Here is a 15,899-nt window from a genome sequence, read left to right on the forward strand (position 1 = left end):
AAATATTTTCACTCCAGCTATAGTCTACAACTGTAACTAACTGTAAACTAGGCCATTTTCCAAAATGAAAAGCTTCCTCCAGATAGACCATTTGACTTAATCCTGTAAACCAACACAGAAAAGACAGCTCTACTGGGGGCAGATAAAAGGGTGCAGCTATTAATTATGAGTAGGAAAGTGCTTTTACCCTTTAGAATACAGCAATGCAAGTATATAGTGGCATTGCTCTGTTTATGTTTTGAGCATCTTGAATGCTAATACTTTTCTGACATGACCAATAAAAAAGGTTTAAAAAATTAAAGGTGTTTTTTAAATGTACTTTAAAAGCCACAGCCTATCTAATATTAAACATATTTATTTTTCTCTAGGTAATACATATTGGAAATGAATTTCAGTGAAAGTGGGATCTCTGGAAGCACACAGTTCTGTTATGAATCTACACCTGGGTCATGTCCTAAACGCACCTTTCCAATCATTGCCCGTGTTCCAATATACTTGTTCCTGGGGGCAATGATCACAGTCACAATTTGTGGAAACCTGTTGGTCATCATCTCTATTGCACATTTCAAGCAACTTCACACACCCACACATTTTCTTCTCCTCTCTCTGGCAGCTGCTGACTTTCTCCTGGGACTATTTGTACTGCCCCCCAGCACGATCCGATCAGTTGAAAATTGCTGGTACTTTGGGGACTTATTTTGCAAAGTCCATGTCAGTACAGACTTCACACTTTGCATAGCTTCCCTATGGCATATGTTCTTCATTTCCATTGACCGCTACTATGCAGTGTGCCATCCTCTTAGATACAGAAACAAAATTACGGTATTTGTTACAGTTAACATGATATTCATTAGCTGGATCTTAGCTGCAGTTATTGGATTTGGATTAATATTTCTAGAATTAAACAAACAAGGTATGGAAGATTCATATGATAATACTGACTGTATAGGAGGTTGCTTTTTAGCTCTAAGTGCAGCATCAGTCATTATTACATCTTTATTATGTTTTTACATCCCAGGATTTGTTATGATATGTATCTATCTTAAAATATTTCTTGTGGCAAGAAGACAGGCCAGGTCAATTAGAGACACAGAACTCCAAAGGCAAACAGCTGAAGAAAAGAAAAATACAGCATCCCTAAAGAGAGAAATGAAAGCTGCAAGGACCCTGGGGATAACAATGGGGGTCTTTCTAGTCTGTTGGTCACCATTTTTTATATACTTTAATGTGGATCATGCAATTCAAGGCTCACTTCCACCTATTTTGGTAGATGCTTTGTTCTGGTTCGCTTATTTAAACTCAGCATTTAATCCTTTTATTTATGCTTTATTTTATAAATGGTTCAGAAAAGCATTCAGAGTTATTATATTTTGCAAAATCTTTCAAAGAAATTCTTCCACAATACAATTATTATCTAACTAATGTAAGTATATATATATATATATATATATATATATATATATATATATATATATATATATATATATATATATATATATCTATAATAATTGTTATTTTAAAAATGGTTCATGTTTTTGTTGACACACCCTGTCCTTTTTGGAACAGTTTAAATTACAAAATGAAACATTAACTGCCACTGTTTCACTTTGAGCATTTTATACACTAAGAAATCTACTTGGATTGCATCAAACGCTTATTTGTAATGGTAATCCAAGTTGATTCCCCCTTTCTGTAAAATGTTCTAAAAAAAGTATAAACTGATCACATTTTGTTTGTAAAGAGTATTGAGTAATTTTTGTTAATAGACGTAATAAAAAATAAAAAAATTCAAAACCAGATTAAAAAAAGAAATGCTGTTACCTCTGTTAGCATAATCATCTTCTAGTTATTATTCCAGTATAACCTTGAAGTTACTAACATTAGAAAGTAGCTATTATGCATTTGTGTTTAATAAAGTAATACTTTAACAACCACAAGCTGTATGTAAACCCCTTCTACATATTTCTGTTTTCATTGGCCTTTACATCTATTGCATACATTTTTAACATATTCAAGCAACAATAACCTAGAATATATTTTAATAGCACTTCCCATACCCAACATTAGCAGTTCTAGTTTGAAGCATACAGTTGAAACTGGGTTGCACTGCACTCTATTTGCTGTAGCTTTTATAGACATTTTACTTCACTGTTCTTGTATATACGTATACATTAAAGAGAAATGTAACTATAAAGTATTAACTTCCTTAAATCCGTCTTGGTTTTTGTAAAATATTTGTTCATGGTAATAGAGCTGGGAGATTTGCATTGCTCTTTATTGGTTAATGAGCTCCATGGCTGTGCAGCTGTTCTGTGAGATGCCAAACCACTTTGCTTTTGCTAAATCTGTGTATCTGTGTTTTGATAAATGTTGTAAACGAAACCTGATTTTGTACTGTAAAGGCTCAAACTATTAAAATGTATAACTGTGTTGGATTGTTTTACCACTATTGCAAATCTATTTTGAATGTAATCGTTCGCAGTAAACAGCCATAATCAGCATGAAAAACAGATAATGTAAAATATAAGTGATTAAACAGGAAAGATGATGTTCAAAATATTTAGGGAAATGCTCTCAAAGTACCTTATTCTAGTATATTCCAGTTCTAGTTCTAAAATAATCATGTTTTAATAAAGTATTTGGTCCTAACAACTGTCCGGTTTTAATTAAACCTTTCACTAGTGAGTTTTAGAATGTTTTGATGGGCCCACTGGAGTGAGGTTTTTTTTTTGTTTGTTTTTTTCATAATTTTTCATATTTACACTCCTCACATCGACACATTGTTAGTAGGCCTATTAGCAGTTTATTACACAAGAAAAATATGTAATCAACTATTTCTTACAGTAAATAAACAAAGCAAATAAATATTATACATATCGTTATATAATATTATAATTATCGTTATTTTGTCATAGCGAAGGGTTTCGACAAAAATAATTTCAAATACATCAACACTACTAGCAATCTAACAGCTTAAGTATTATTTTGAATATATAGTATTATATGGTGTTCTTTAAGTTCTCTAGAATGTAAATAATTTACAATAAAATAATACTTACAGTGTTACACTCAATCTTAGAATTTTGTCATTGGGCAAAATACAATAACCATTTTTCAATTTGAAAACAAATTACAAAATGGTGATTGTACTTTGCACAATGTCAGGAATCTAAAGTTGAATATAGAAATAGTTTTCAATTAACACAAAACAAACTTGTTCATGTTTTGAAGTCTTCTGAACACCTTTATTATATTCTTTTTACAATTCTACAAGAAAAACATTTTTATCCTTATATTTTTAACATATAAGAATTGGCCCCTTTTATAAATGCAAAATATGAGATATATCATAAATATATTGCTTTATGTATTTAAATAATATTTAAAATACATAAAGCAATATATTTATCATTTATATCTCATATTTTCATAAAGGTATAAAAAGGGGCCAGTCTTTAGATATTAGAATTATAAGGATCATATTTATTTTATTTATCTTTCCATATGGGGAACATTTAACAACATAAATGACAGTTTAAATATAATTTTACCCAAAAGTTTTAACAATTTAAACAATTAATAATAAATGATAAATGTAACACAGGCCCAGACCAAATCAAAGCTTTGACCAACCCGCTAATCACAAATTACAAGCCTCTATAAGTGATGGGTTCACTCTGGGGTAGGAGGAATATCCCTCTGACAAGCAAAAAAACTCGCCATAAGTACCAGGCTTGTAATTTGTATGAGGGTCAAAGTTTTGATATGGTTTTCTTATTGCTACTGCTGCTGCTCCTGATGTTTCCTCATTGCCTACAAGAGGTGCTGCTTCCTTCCGCCTGCCCGATCTCGTGCATTTCTTAGCCACAGCATGGCTACTGTCTCGATTTCTGAGCCCTGTGCTGTTTTTGTCGGGGGATTCAGGGGTACAGCATCTAAAATATCAATTTAACAACATTTTTAAATCCAGTCACCTTCCATAATGTAACTCTAATAACTTTGTGTCCACAGGGTTTTGTTAGAGACAATAAATAAATATTTATTAAATTTAAAAAATCAGTCTTATCAAGTCTACCGAATTGGGATAGCATCTTGTCTCATACTCCCATTCATCTGTAAGATTAACTCACACATTTTGAAAAAATATGTAAAGATGTAAAATACACATGACTCCAGATAACGACAATATCCATGGACTCTGTCAACTTCGACTTAAATTCAACAACATATCTAAAGTTACCATTCTGACCTAAAAATACAGTGTAATTCCCTCAACCAAACACCAACCCCACATCATCGCCTCTCTCTCTCGCCCCCACACGTACTTCTCTGTTTACTTCATAATATTCTTAACATATTATTTAACATATCATGCAGATTTACTGCTCATTTGAAATGCAATGAAAAAAGATCAAATGTTTTTAACTAATGTTAGGATTCTACAGAGGTAACGTTGAACATATTTAAGAGCATCTCAACAATCATCACTTTTCGAAGTTTGAGGTCATAAAATGATCTTTTGTTTTCAAGTCCCTTCCAATTGAATTTGGTTGCTAATTCATGACCAAGTAAGGCAGCCATAATTCTGCGGACAGTGGTAAGAACATCCACCCCACCAATAGTTCCAAGGAAGGCAGCCAGACAAAATCAAAAAGGAGAGTAGTTGGCTTGGGGTTAATATAAGAGCTAGAATGACCTGTTGCTATCAGCATGCTTGCAAGACTGCAAGTGCTGTGATGTGTTAGTCCTTATATAGCTAATATGTGTGTGTGTGTGTGTGTGTGTGTGTGTGTGTGTGTGTATATATATATATATATATATATATATATATATATATATATATATATATATATATATATATATATATATATCCACCTTATACACTAAAGCAGAAATAAAATATTGTTTTAAACTTCCATGGACAACAGTGTTTCTGAAATGAGCTCCCATAAAGAATATATTTTGGTATTATCAGTCTACAGTTTTTTCTAAATTTGTCCCTAACAGTGGTTTGTATAGCATATTTAACAATTTGCAAAGCTAAGTGCGAATGGCTTTAAATTTAACCGCTAAACAAGGTTTTGTTAGCAATACATAATTTTGTTTTTAAAGTTGCTCTATCAACTTAAGTGACAGATTATTTAAGATTTGTTTTTATCTGAATCTAAATCTATACCCCCTGAATCATCCGAATCAGAATCTGAATCACTTTCACTATAAGGGAATTGACCATCACTATCAACTTGACCGACACTATAATTCTCACTGAATACTGGAACATCCATTTGAAAGCTGTTCACATGTTCATCATATGCTTCAAATTGGTTTTGTCCATGTACATATTCAATATCTTCTGCCTCTTGGTTTGCTATTAGAGCATTTTTTGGTTCTGACACTGTATTTACAAAAGCAATATCTGAGGAATCACACCCCACGCCAGCAGGTTCAGAAGTAGACAGCTCTTGAAGGATCCCTTCTGTATGCTTGCGTTTTGACCAGTAAGAAAGTGATGCAAACAAACGGCTAACCATTTCAGTATTTGTATATCCCAGATTATCTGGAAAACAAAACAAATCAGCAACTAATAGCAGATTCACGTGTAGGTGAATTTATTATACAGTACATGGATCGGTACTCTTTAACAGACAATTTTTTTATTGAGTCTCCATAGTGATTTAGTTCTTGCCTTTGTGCTGTCATATTTCAATTTAATTTGTTTCCCATATAATCTGGGATATACAAATACGAAAATCAAAACATAGCTAGCCATTTGTTTGGATCCCTTTCCTACTGCTCTAAGCTTAGGGTGACCAACCCATGTACTGTATGGTGGCAATTCCATGATAAAGTGACACTGGCCATGAAATTAAAAAAAAAATAAAAACACATATCTTTCTCAAGTTGTATTATGATGTGTACACTGTATTGTTTTTGATCAGTTTGTCCCTTTATCTTTGTCCCGTTTTCTTTTTCTTTATGCTGCTGCACCAGTTTAAGTAAGGTATGCACATTGCTTTTATTATTTACTTTTGACATCCTCACCACTTTTTTACACTACTGAACTGCAGTCCACTGTGCTGTTTTTTCCAAAGACGGCTTCACACGTACCATTTAGGAGAACTTCAGCACTATATTTTCCATCATCCCTACCATAGATACTTGAGCAGGAGGACGATGGGGTAAATGTAGCTCTCAATTTCTCTCTGACTTAAACGATGAGTGCCAGTTTGGTTGGTAGAATGTTCAGTCTCTGAGGTAAACTGAAAAGGCCTTTTTATTCACACCGGGTAAGCATGTGGGTAAGTGCGATGTTTTTATTTTCACAAACTATTCAAAGTGTTCACAGATAAAACAGATTCAAAAATTGTCTTATTTCATTTAAAGTTGATTTGAAAATGCCAGCTGCTGTATTGAAGCATTTCAAGTCCTTTCAGTCACGCCGGGTAGCCTTTTACCTCAGAGACTGAACATTCTACCCGCGAAACTGGCGCGAAACTCATTGCTTAAGTCAGAGCGAACCTCAGAACCCATCATCCTGCTGCTCAAGTATCTATGGTAGGGATGATGGGGCATGTAGTGTGTTTCGAGCAATTTTATTTCATGCTGTTTACATCCACAGTAGCGAATATCAAACGAATATAGAACATCAAGCTAACTTTACTTTGGTCCTCCCCTCTTGTACTGAAAAAAGACTGCTAAATACGCTACACTGACACATTTGACAAAAAGGTACTTGAACAGCTGTCGTTATTTAACATGGCACACATAAATTACACTATCATAATTTATTGTTTTCAAGTGGAGACGAACTCGTGTGTGCGCGTCCACCCGCTCATCCCTCCTCCATACTCAGTTAAACCTCCTACAAACATTTTAAATAACCTCTCATTCTGTCCTGTCGGTACTGTGAATTACTCACATATACGTTAACATATATAGTTGTTATTTTTCTTTTGAAATATATATATTTTGTATTCACTATATTAATTTACCGCTTAAAAAATACACCAAAATACATTTCAATTTTAAATTTAATTAACTTGACACGTCTTATTTAACAAGCTTAGGCTATTTAATAATGCTTGTGATCACAAGGGACACAGTTTACACTTGGCAATTGCAATATTTGAGAGAGTCAGCGAACACCAAAGTTTTTTTTTTTTTTTTTTTATGGGAAAAGTGGAGCTCAATGAGTCAGTGAACGGCTAAGAGAAAGCCTTTAAAATAGAAACTATAAAACATATATATATATATTATGTATCATTCTAATTTAGTCCTATTTGAAGTACATTTGTACTTTATTTTGGCCGTTCTTTTTGTTAGTGCTTTTGGCATCATAAAAATCATACAAATAAAATAAACAAACAATTTTTCTACCGTCTTACTTCGGTTTTAGTGTGACTGGCCCAGCTATGGTGGCTGTATTCTGCTGTATCCGAATTGGGCCCGTGTGGGTTTTGCATGGGCTGAAAACACAAACAAGCAGACAGCGAAATTCAGTTCCTTCCCTGTCTAATCATAGCTTTATCAAGCTGTACTACAAATTATGGTGGACCAGCACGTCAAAGAAACTAAGTGCTTTTATCGTGTTTCCTCAATCATGGGCCCAGAAGGACACTTCAGTATGATTATGTAACACGATTACAAGCTGTTTGTTGTGCTGTTTAAAACTGTATAATCGAATATTGGGAGTTGTTTACAGACCACCTGGAGTTTAGTCATGGACCACAGACTGGGAACCACTGCCCTAGAACAGGTGATATAAAAGGCAAAATAATCTGATTAACACTTTTTTTTTTCCCCCCGTTTATTTAATATATAATTTTTCACAACAGTTTGGGACTGGCAGATTACTTGTTTAAGACAGAATACCAAACAGTAGGTTTCACTCTTAGAACTTAATTATATGTCTTTGGGTGCACAGAATTAAGACAGTATTTAGAAATCTCTTTGGAAACACTCATATTCGCTTTTTATTCGGCAGTCATTATAAACAGTACAAAATAGTCTGCACTGTAAATGTTTATCACTTTACCATTAACTTCTCACCTTCGCATAATTGTTTGTCATTTAAAATGTTTACAGTATCAAAAACATTAACCTCTTGATAAAACAATAGGTTACGGATATAATCCTGGCTCCCTGAATGAGAAGACGACCAACAACAATACTTTTGGGATATGCCTACCACAGGTGAAGTATTTACTGAGCATTTCATGTCAGAGCTGGCAAAGTGTGCGGCCACCCTCTCGGGTGGGGGTAGGCCAGCATTAGTATATGCAGTCCAAATTGTGTCTACAATCCAGTGGGACAGTGGCAGCTTCGAGAAGGCTTGACCCAGAGTCCTTTCACCTTGACAGAGGAAAAGCTGGTCAGACTGACGAATAGCTTTTGTCCAATCTACATAACATCTCAATGCTCGAACCGAGCAGAAGAAATTTAATCTCCGACCCTCCTCCGAAGAAAAATGTGGGGGATGGAAAGCCTCTAGTTGCACTGATTAATTCAGGTGCAAAGCCGTAACCACCTTAGGGAGGAAAGCGGGGTTCATGCGTAACTCTTTCCATCATCCCAAACATGCATACAGGAGCTGTGCACTGACAGAGCCTGCAGCTCACTCATTCGCTTAGTGGAGGTGATGGCTAACAACATATTGAGATATTTCAACTCTATAGAATGTATAGGCTCAAACGGGGCCTTAGTGAGAGCCTCCAATACCACATCTAGAATCCACTCGGGGAGGACGTCCTTCCTATGAGGTTGTAGCCGCCGAGCACCCTTTAGAAAATGGCTCTCCAGAATATGAGCACCCAGGGAAACTGTCAACAGGGATGCGTCTGTTGTCACCACCTGACAGCTGTGGATCACTCCCAGCCTTACGCCTTTGCGTAGGTGAGAAGCTTGTCTCCACCAGCATTGGGCTTCCCAGCATATGTGAGACACGGTCAGCCAACGCGCTCTGTCACGTTTGGGGTGTAGCCGGAAGGCACTGAGCAACACTTGGACCGGGCGCATGTAGAGTAACCCCAGCTGGATGGCTGATGAAGCTGCGGCCATCAGACCCAATAGTTTGTGAAACAACACCGTGAGCCACAGTGTCGCCAGATGCCCTGTCACAGTTGTTGTGTGGGCCTCTGCTCCTTCCTGCAACTGGGAGCAGATCAACCAGTTGTCCAAGAATTTCAACACCCTGATCCCCTGCAGCCAGAAGGGGGCTAGAATGGCATCCACGCACTTTGAGAACATGTGGGGGGCTAAGGAGAGGCAGAATGGCAGCTCGGAAAACTCAAAGATGCTTCCCTGGAAGGTGAAGTGGAGGTATTTCCTGTGCACAGGGTGTGAAAATGCATGTCCTTTAAGTCCACAGTGGTAAACCAGTCACCTGGCCGGACTGACCGGAGGATGTGGCGATTTGTGACCATCTGGAACATCTTCTCCCTCAAGAACCTGTTGAGGTGTTTCAGGTCTAGGATGGGTCGTAGGCCCCCGTCCTTTTTCCGGCAACAGAAAGTATCACGAGTAGAATGCCTCTTCTTGAGAGGTGCGTTCTACGAGGCGGATGGCTTGCTTGAGAAGTAATGTTTTTAATTCTTGCTTGAGGGCCAAAACCTGGAAAGGTTCGCTCACGGAGGTAACTGTGATCACTCGAAAGGGATGTGGTTCTGTGCGGAACTGTAGAGCGTAACCTATTTGTACGGTGGTTCTCAGTGGGAGCGTTGCAGTGTCTCCTCCACCTTTGGCCCGAAAGTATGGCCAGGGGAGGTAGGTGCATCTAATATGGCCGCATCCAGGACCCTGGCCTGTAACAAACAAAGCTGTCTGCGCACTACTACAAGACCTACCAGGCTTCTGCCCAGGGCCTGCCCATGGCTGAAAACAGAAATGGTCCATGGCATGAAGTAGAGGTTATCAGCACTTGCCCCTATGTGCCTGTGTCAGTAAAAGCATTCTGCATGCATCTATGTTAGTAAATTTGCAATAATACTATTAGCATATTAACAGTTTGCATAAATAACCTTGAACATTCCCCATAGGTGTTGCACCACTCAGTGCTGGCACTTCATCTATGTATCTTTTATTTAACCAGAACAGTTTTGCACACATTCCACACTTTGTAATCTGCCATTGTTCCTGCACTCTTTGTACAAGTCAAATACAAGTCAATTGCTGGTCTCTTTCCTTCCTGTGTTCTTAGTCTCTTCGTGCAGTGAGCCAGAAAATCAAATTGGCTGTACAAGTCAAAGGGCCATACCACCTTCTTTTTTCTCATTCTCCGTCTTCTATACCGAGGTTACTAGTACTTGCCTTGAAGTATCTTCTTCTTTTAAATCATAAATGATGACTTTACACCTTGAGTAATTCGGCGTTCACGTCGATGGCGCCTCGTGACACGTTTCATATGGCAAAACATAAAAAGAATCATTATCAACTCCAAACCAAAACCCCACTCTCGACTCGAGCTCCAGGTTTTAACAATCTTTGCAATGTCCTGAGCCATACGTGCATGTACTTCTGCTGGACTTCTTGTGGTCGATTGTTGCCAGCCATAATGGATGTATTATTCTGGATCCCAGTGTGACTGTGTGGTTCACTGTGGCAGGCTGGTGAGTGGATAGAGGCCCAGAGACAGACTGCAGTTCAAAAAAATAATACTTTTATTATAAATAAACACAAAAATAAAAGGGCACAAGGGCCAAAACAAAGGGATTGAAACACAAATAAAGCAAGACCAAAAGCAAAACTTACAAAATAAAGATTTCCAGGCTGGGCAATGCCTTCACTGGTTGTAGAATTCACAAAATCACAAAAAAACCACAAAACCAACAAACCAAAAACCACCAACCTACTTCCTCAGCTCCCTCCTCCCAAATGAGAAGTAGAGGCCTCCTTTTATATCATGTGGCTGGGCGCTGATTGATCGTTAATTAAACTGCTCATATAATCAACTAATCAACCCCAGCCACCTGAACATAATAAACCCAGGTAGGTAGGGGAAATTATCAACCCCCATCCCTGCCAATTTCTAAATGGCAGAGCTTTACTTTGGCAAATTCAAATATATGCAATAAGAGGTGTTTGTTTCACATGTTCTTGCTCCTACAGATGTGTGTGTGCAGTCAGATGTGATGCACCAATGTGTCATTTGTTCAAAGCCTTTATGTGGTTAAGTGGAAACAGCAGCGAGGAGAAAGAGGGCTATAGTCAGTACGTAAGTATATATACATTACAATGTCATTATATTGTGTACAAAAATCAGGACTGTACAAACTACCATTTACTACCCACCGCACATTTTACAAAGTATATACATGCTTACCTTCCTGTTGTCCAAATGGTTGAACCGCTTTTACCGCCGCAGGTACCCTAGAGGTTCCTGAGGGTATTCAAATTTGACAGGTGATATTAGTGGTATGATACAGGCCTCGATATGGGCGGGTGAGGATGGCGTCCCACACATCAGCAGAACATTCGATACCTAAACCACCTACCTTAACACGCTGGAGGGATTTTCTATGCGACACTGATAAACATCCAAAGAGGAGATTATTTATGTTTCGGTCAAAGTGGATCCCCATGTCCATTCCCATATGGTAACACCGTTCTTCATGTTGTGTTACGTTAACATTATCCCTAATAGCCTGTAAGCAGGTTTTGATAGACTTTACCATTAATTGTATTGCATTAGCTACATGGTGCATTCCATGTTATCTACTTGTTGGAATTCAATGTTTATTCCATTCGTTGTAGATTGGGCTGCCCCAAACCACCCCACTAATTCAGACAGTATGTCACGTCGGTTACGTGTTCTACTTATTGAAGTAATTGTACTTTGTTGTACGTATTTTTCAAGGTTGCATGGGTTTCGTTTTTCTCTTTCGCTCTATTTTAATACAATTTTAATTTGAGGGGCTATTTCCTTGTCATAACAAGCCATTGTGGGATTGGTTTTTCTTCGAGTTCTTCGCAGGTTGGGGTACATCTTGGAGTTCCTGCATTACAAACAAACTCAATTAGTATGTATTCCTGTGGAGCCATAACCACTGGCTCCACGTGTCATGTCGTCAAGAGTGTCTCACTCCTGGCATAATACCCTCCTGGTGGTAGTCTAATTTGTAAGTCAGTCCATACCGTGGCTTTGTCTATTGCCAGGCTTACATAGTCATTGGCTCTATATAAGTCATACTCTGGTTGGGGTCATAGCATGTTCAGTTATTTTCACAAGTTCCAATATCAAAGATTGTCTTTTGTCAGAGGAGCAGCGCCAACAACCTCTGCTTTTTTAGTTCTATATAGTTTGGTTTTTGTCTTGTTGTCACAAAGAGGGCCGAAGTGGACGACGTCAGAACCAGTAAAAGGAATGAACACAAAGACAGATGATGTGAAATGATGATGGCGCTTGCTTGCGCCGGTTTATTGCAAAATAAAAGGGTTTAAACAAAAAAGAAAACAGGACACGGCACTCTATGCCAAAACAAAAAGACAAACAAAACGGACTATACAGACAAACACGGTGCACGGACAGACACACTAACAAACACGGTGAGCAGATAAATAAACAAGGATCGTGCTGGTCCCACCAGCACGCAATAGCAATTGACATTTACTTTAATTCTCCTCCTCTCTCTCCTGTTCTCCACTCACCGAACACCCAACCGCGAGTGAGTGAAAACGTGCATCTATATATACTGTTTTGCTGGGATTCAATTACTAATTCATTATTCACTTGAATCCCAGCACGTGAATTAATTATGTGCAACCTCGTGCTCACATAATAACTACTTTAAATGTACGTGAAGTGATGTACAATCCTGTGCCTAAATACAAATATACATTTTAAACACTCGTGTTACACAGACCCATTTATATCCCGTGTACCAATGACTATACACCAACATTTAACAAACCACATGCAACATAACAGATAATATACACAGGGGCGGGCACTTTGTCACACTTGTGTACCCATTGTCCTTGGTTGTTTCCTTGAACGCACACACTGGTAGGGCCAGTGTGTCATGCAACAACTTCTGCACCTCTGCAAGAGAAGAACTACATAACAATAAGTCATCGACATTTTTGAATCACAGTTCCATGTTGGTTGTTGTCTAGAGACCTTATTGCCTTTGCCAGACATTGATGGAATACTGTATCACTGGTGAGTTGTGATACCCTTGTGTACACCTTTCACAGTTAATGCAAACTTCTGTTGGTCTTCCAGTCTAATAGTTAGACTCCAAAAACCATTACTGATATCAATCACTGAAAACCAGGAGTACTGATGTTACTCTAATTCACTAAAAACTTCAAATCGAATGAGTCTGTGAGGTCTTCTTGATTATTAAAAGTCATCTGGATACATTGCAAGCCCAGTGCACAAACAATCCACTTACAGGAGTCCCAAACATCTCTATGTCCTCCTAAACGTCTACCTTGAGATATATATATATATATATATATATATATATATATATATATATATATAAAGAGTATGTGCAAATTCTGACAATATCCTTGGCCTACCTACTGTGCTTTGCCCTCTTACCCTCTTACTGCTCCTCAAAGGAGACCATGAGCAGCTCCAAGCTCGGTGGACTGAAGTGATGAAGTGAATACTCAGTGTTGGGCTGGAAGGCAGGTGGAGGAGGGGGGGAAGGCAGGACTCCCAACGTTGCAGAGGGCTCAGCTGAGCTGGCTGAGGAAGCCGCTCCCATAAACTCTGTGAACCACCTGCACAGGGTCCGTGGCTGGGACACTGCATAGATCGAGCAAAACGTCTCATCCCAAGTACTTGACACACAGGAGGTGTCTGTTCTGTGGGAGAAGCTTCCCTCCAAAGGACGGGCAAAGGTGGAACTTCGACATTGTGATGCATGAGCATCTGCACATGCAGGGTGCGATTGAGTGCCAAGTGCGTCGAAGTACAGAGACGTCAAGGCTCTGGGACCAAAAAGTGCTGAAGTACTGAGATACCGAGTCTGAGATGTTGAAGCACCGAAGGTATCAATGCAGGGAGTATCTGAGCACAGAAGCACTGAGACGTCGAGGCTCATGAGCATCGAGGGTGCCAAAGAACCAAGGCGTCGAGGCTCTAAGGTGCCGATGCACTGAATACAATGATGCAGGGAGCATCTAAACACCAAGGGCGACGAGGCATCGATGTTCTGTGGAACCGTGGGCAACGAGGCACCGAAGTGGCGAGGCACCAAGGGTCTGAAGCATCGAGGACCAGGAGCATAAGCACCGAGCTTACTGTGCCAGGGGTCTAGTCTGGTCAGCGTGCAATCACACAACCGATGCAGCACGCAGCTTGCAGCAGTGTGAAGCACTGCATACAGACAGTATAAGTCTGGACCACATGCAGTGACACAACTGGAGCAGCGCGTAGCTTACAGTGGCATGGTGCACAGCCTACAGAAAGAGACAGAAACTATAAATGTGTGTGTGTGTGTGTGTATGTGTGTGTGTGTGAATTGACTTTATAATAAGCAATATGCTTTACTCTAGGCCCTTTAGTAACTTGTATATTTTGTGATCACTGTACTGCTATATCCATCACCCCACACTACACAGATTATGTTTTGAGCATGCATATTGATGAATAATAAGTGATTAATGCATAAATTCTTCTAAAATTCTGCATTGCATCTTTGTACACATTTCCAACAGGTCTAACTTTCAGACTTATTTCTAATTTTGAAACAGTATGTGTTATATTGTCTTTTGTAAATATAGCTGAATTACGGACAGAGCATTCTGTAAATATTGTGAAACGAAACTGCTGTTGCACACTATTGTTAACCAGGAAGCTCAGTTGCATGGTTGGTATCAAGAGAGTAAGGAGGTGTAGTACTGTTGATAGCCATAGGATGCCTTATTAGTAAAGGTCACTCTCATGGTGCACATTAAAAGAATGACACCCTAATGACCACTGTTTTGTTTACCACTGGAGATGTTGTATCTCCTTAAGGAAAATTGAGGTAATTACATATTTTGTCAAGAAACTGGTGCAGATGCACACGTGGCTGTGGTTTTAAATATGAAACTGTCATGTGGAAAACAACAAGGAATGGAAGCACAGCAGTGGACTTTGAGGTACTGGTTATGGGTTTTCTATTGAAATATGAAATGTGTTGAAAATGGATTTTCAGGAACCTTGACAATTCCAATGTATTTGGTGTTGAAATGAAAAACTAAATAGTAACTTTTTTGTTGACATTCTCTGCAGAAATTACTCACACTTTTTATTGTGCATAGTGAGGAATTGGAACTGCAACAATTGTGACTTTTTTATTCTGTGTGTCTTTATGAACTAAGCAATATTATATTTCATCCATAAGTACATAAACATGGTAACATATGTAGCAATATAAAAAGAAACTAGGTAAACATTTTGACTTAAAGCATTTTACTATAAATGGCATCAAAAACAAAACCTGTTGTTATCTGTCAGGGTTTATGATGCCTTAAGAAATAAACCTTGATATGTTATTATTTTAGAGACTTGAGTTGCAGGACTTCTTTTTTATTTCCATATATATTTTCACTCCAGCTATAGTCTGCAGCTGTAACTAACTGTAAACTAGGCAATGAAAAGCTTCCTCCACATAGAGCATTTGACTTAATCCTGTAAACCAACACAGAAAAGACACCTCTACCGGGGGCAGATAAAAGGGTGCAGCTATTAATTATGAGTAGGAAAGTGCTTTTACCCTTTAGAATACAGCAATGCAAGTATATAGTGGCATTGCTCTGTTTATGTTTTGAGCATCTTGAATGCTAATACTTTTCTGACATGACCAATAAAAAAGGTTTAAAAAATTAAAGGTGTTTTTTAAATGTACTTTAAAAGCCACAGCCTATCTAATATTAAACATATTTATTTTTCTCTAGGTAAAACA

The 15,899-nt window shown here is 38.1% G+C and overlaps 1 protein-coding gene across 1 annotated transcript; it reads left to right on the plus strand.

The window, feature by feature from the left end:
* The first annotated feature begins 384 nt into the window (after window positions 1–384).
* On the plus strand, window positions 385–1,422 carry LOC121316516 (trace amine-associated receptor 1-like). The gene has a single exon (XM_041251550.1). The coding sequence runs from the start codon at window positions 385–387 to the stop codon at window positions 1,420–1,422; it is 1,038 nt and encodes a 345-aa protein (XP_041107484.1).
* The last annotated feature ends 14,477 nt before the right edge of the window (window positions 1,423–15,899 follow it).

Source organism: Polyodon spathula, chromosome 6 (genome assembly GCF_017654505.1).
Source record: "Polyodon spathula isolate WHYD16114869_AA chromosome 6, ASM1765450v1, whole genome shotgun sequence".
Lineage (NCBI taxonomy): Eukaryota > Metazoa > Chordata > Actinopteri > Acipenseriformes > Polyodontidae > Polyodon > Polyodon spathula.

Coding starts and splice junctions, on each gene's coding strand:
- LOC121316516 (XM_041251550.1), top strand. CDS start 385: ATGAATTTCAGTGAAAGTGGGATCTCTGGAAGCACACAGTTCTGTTAT.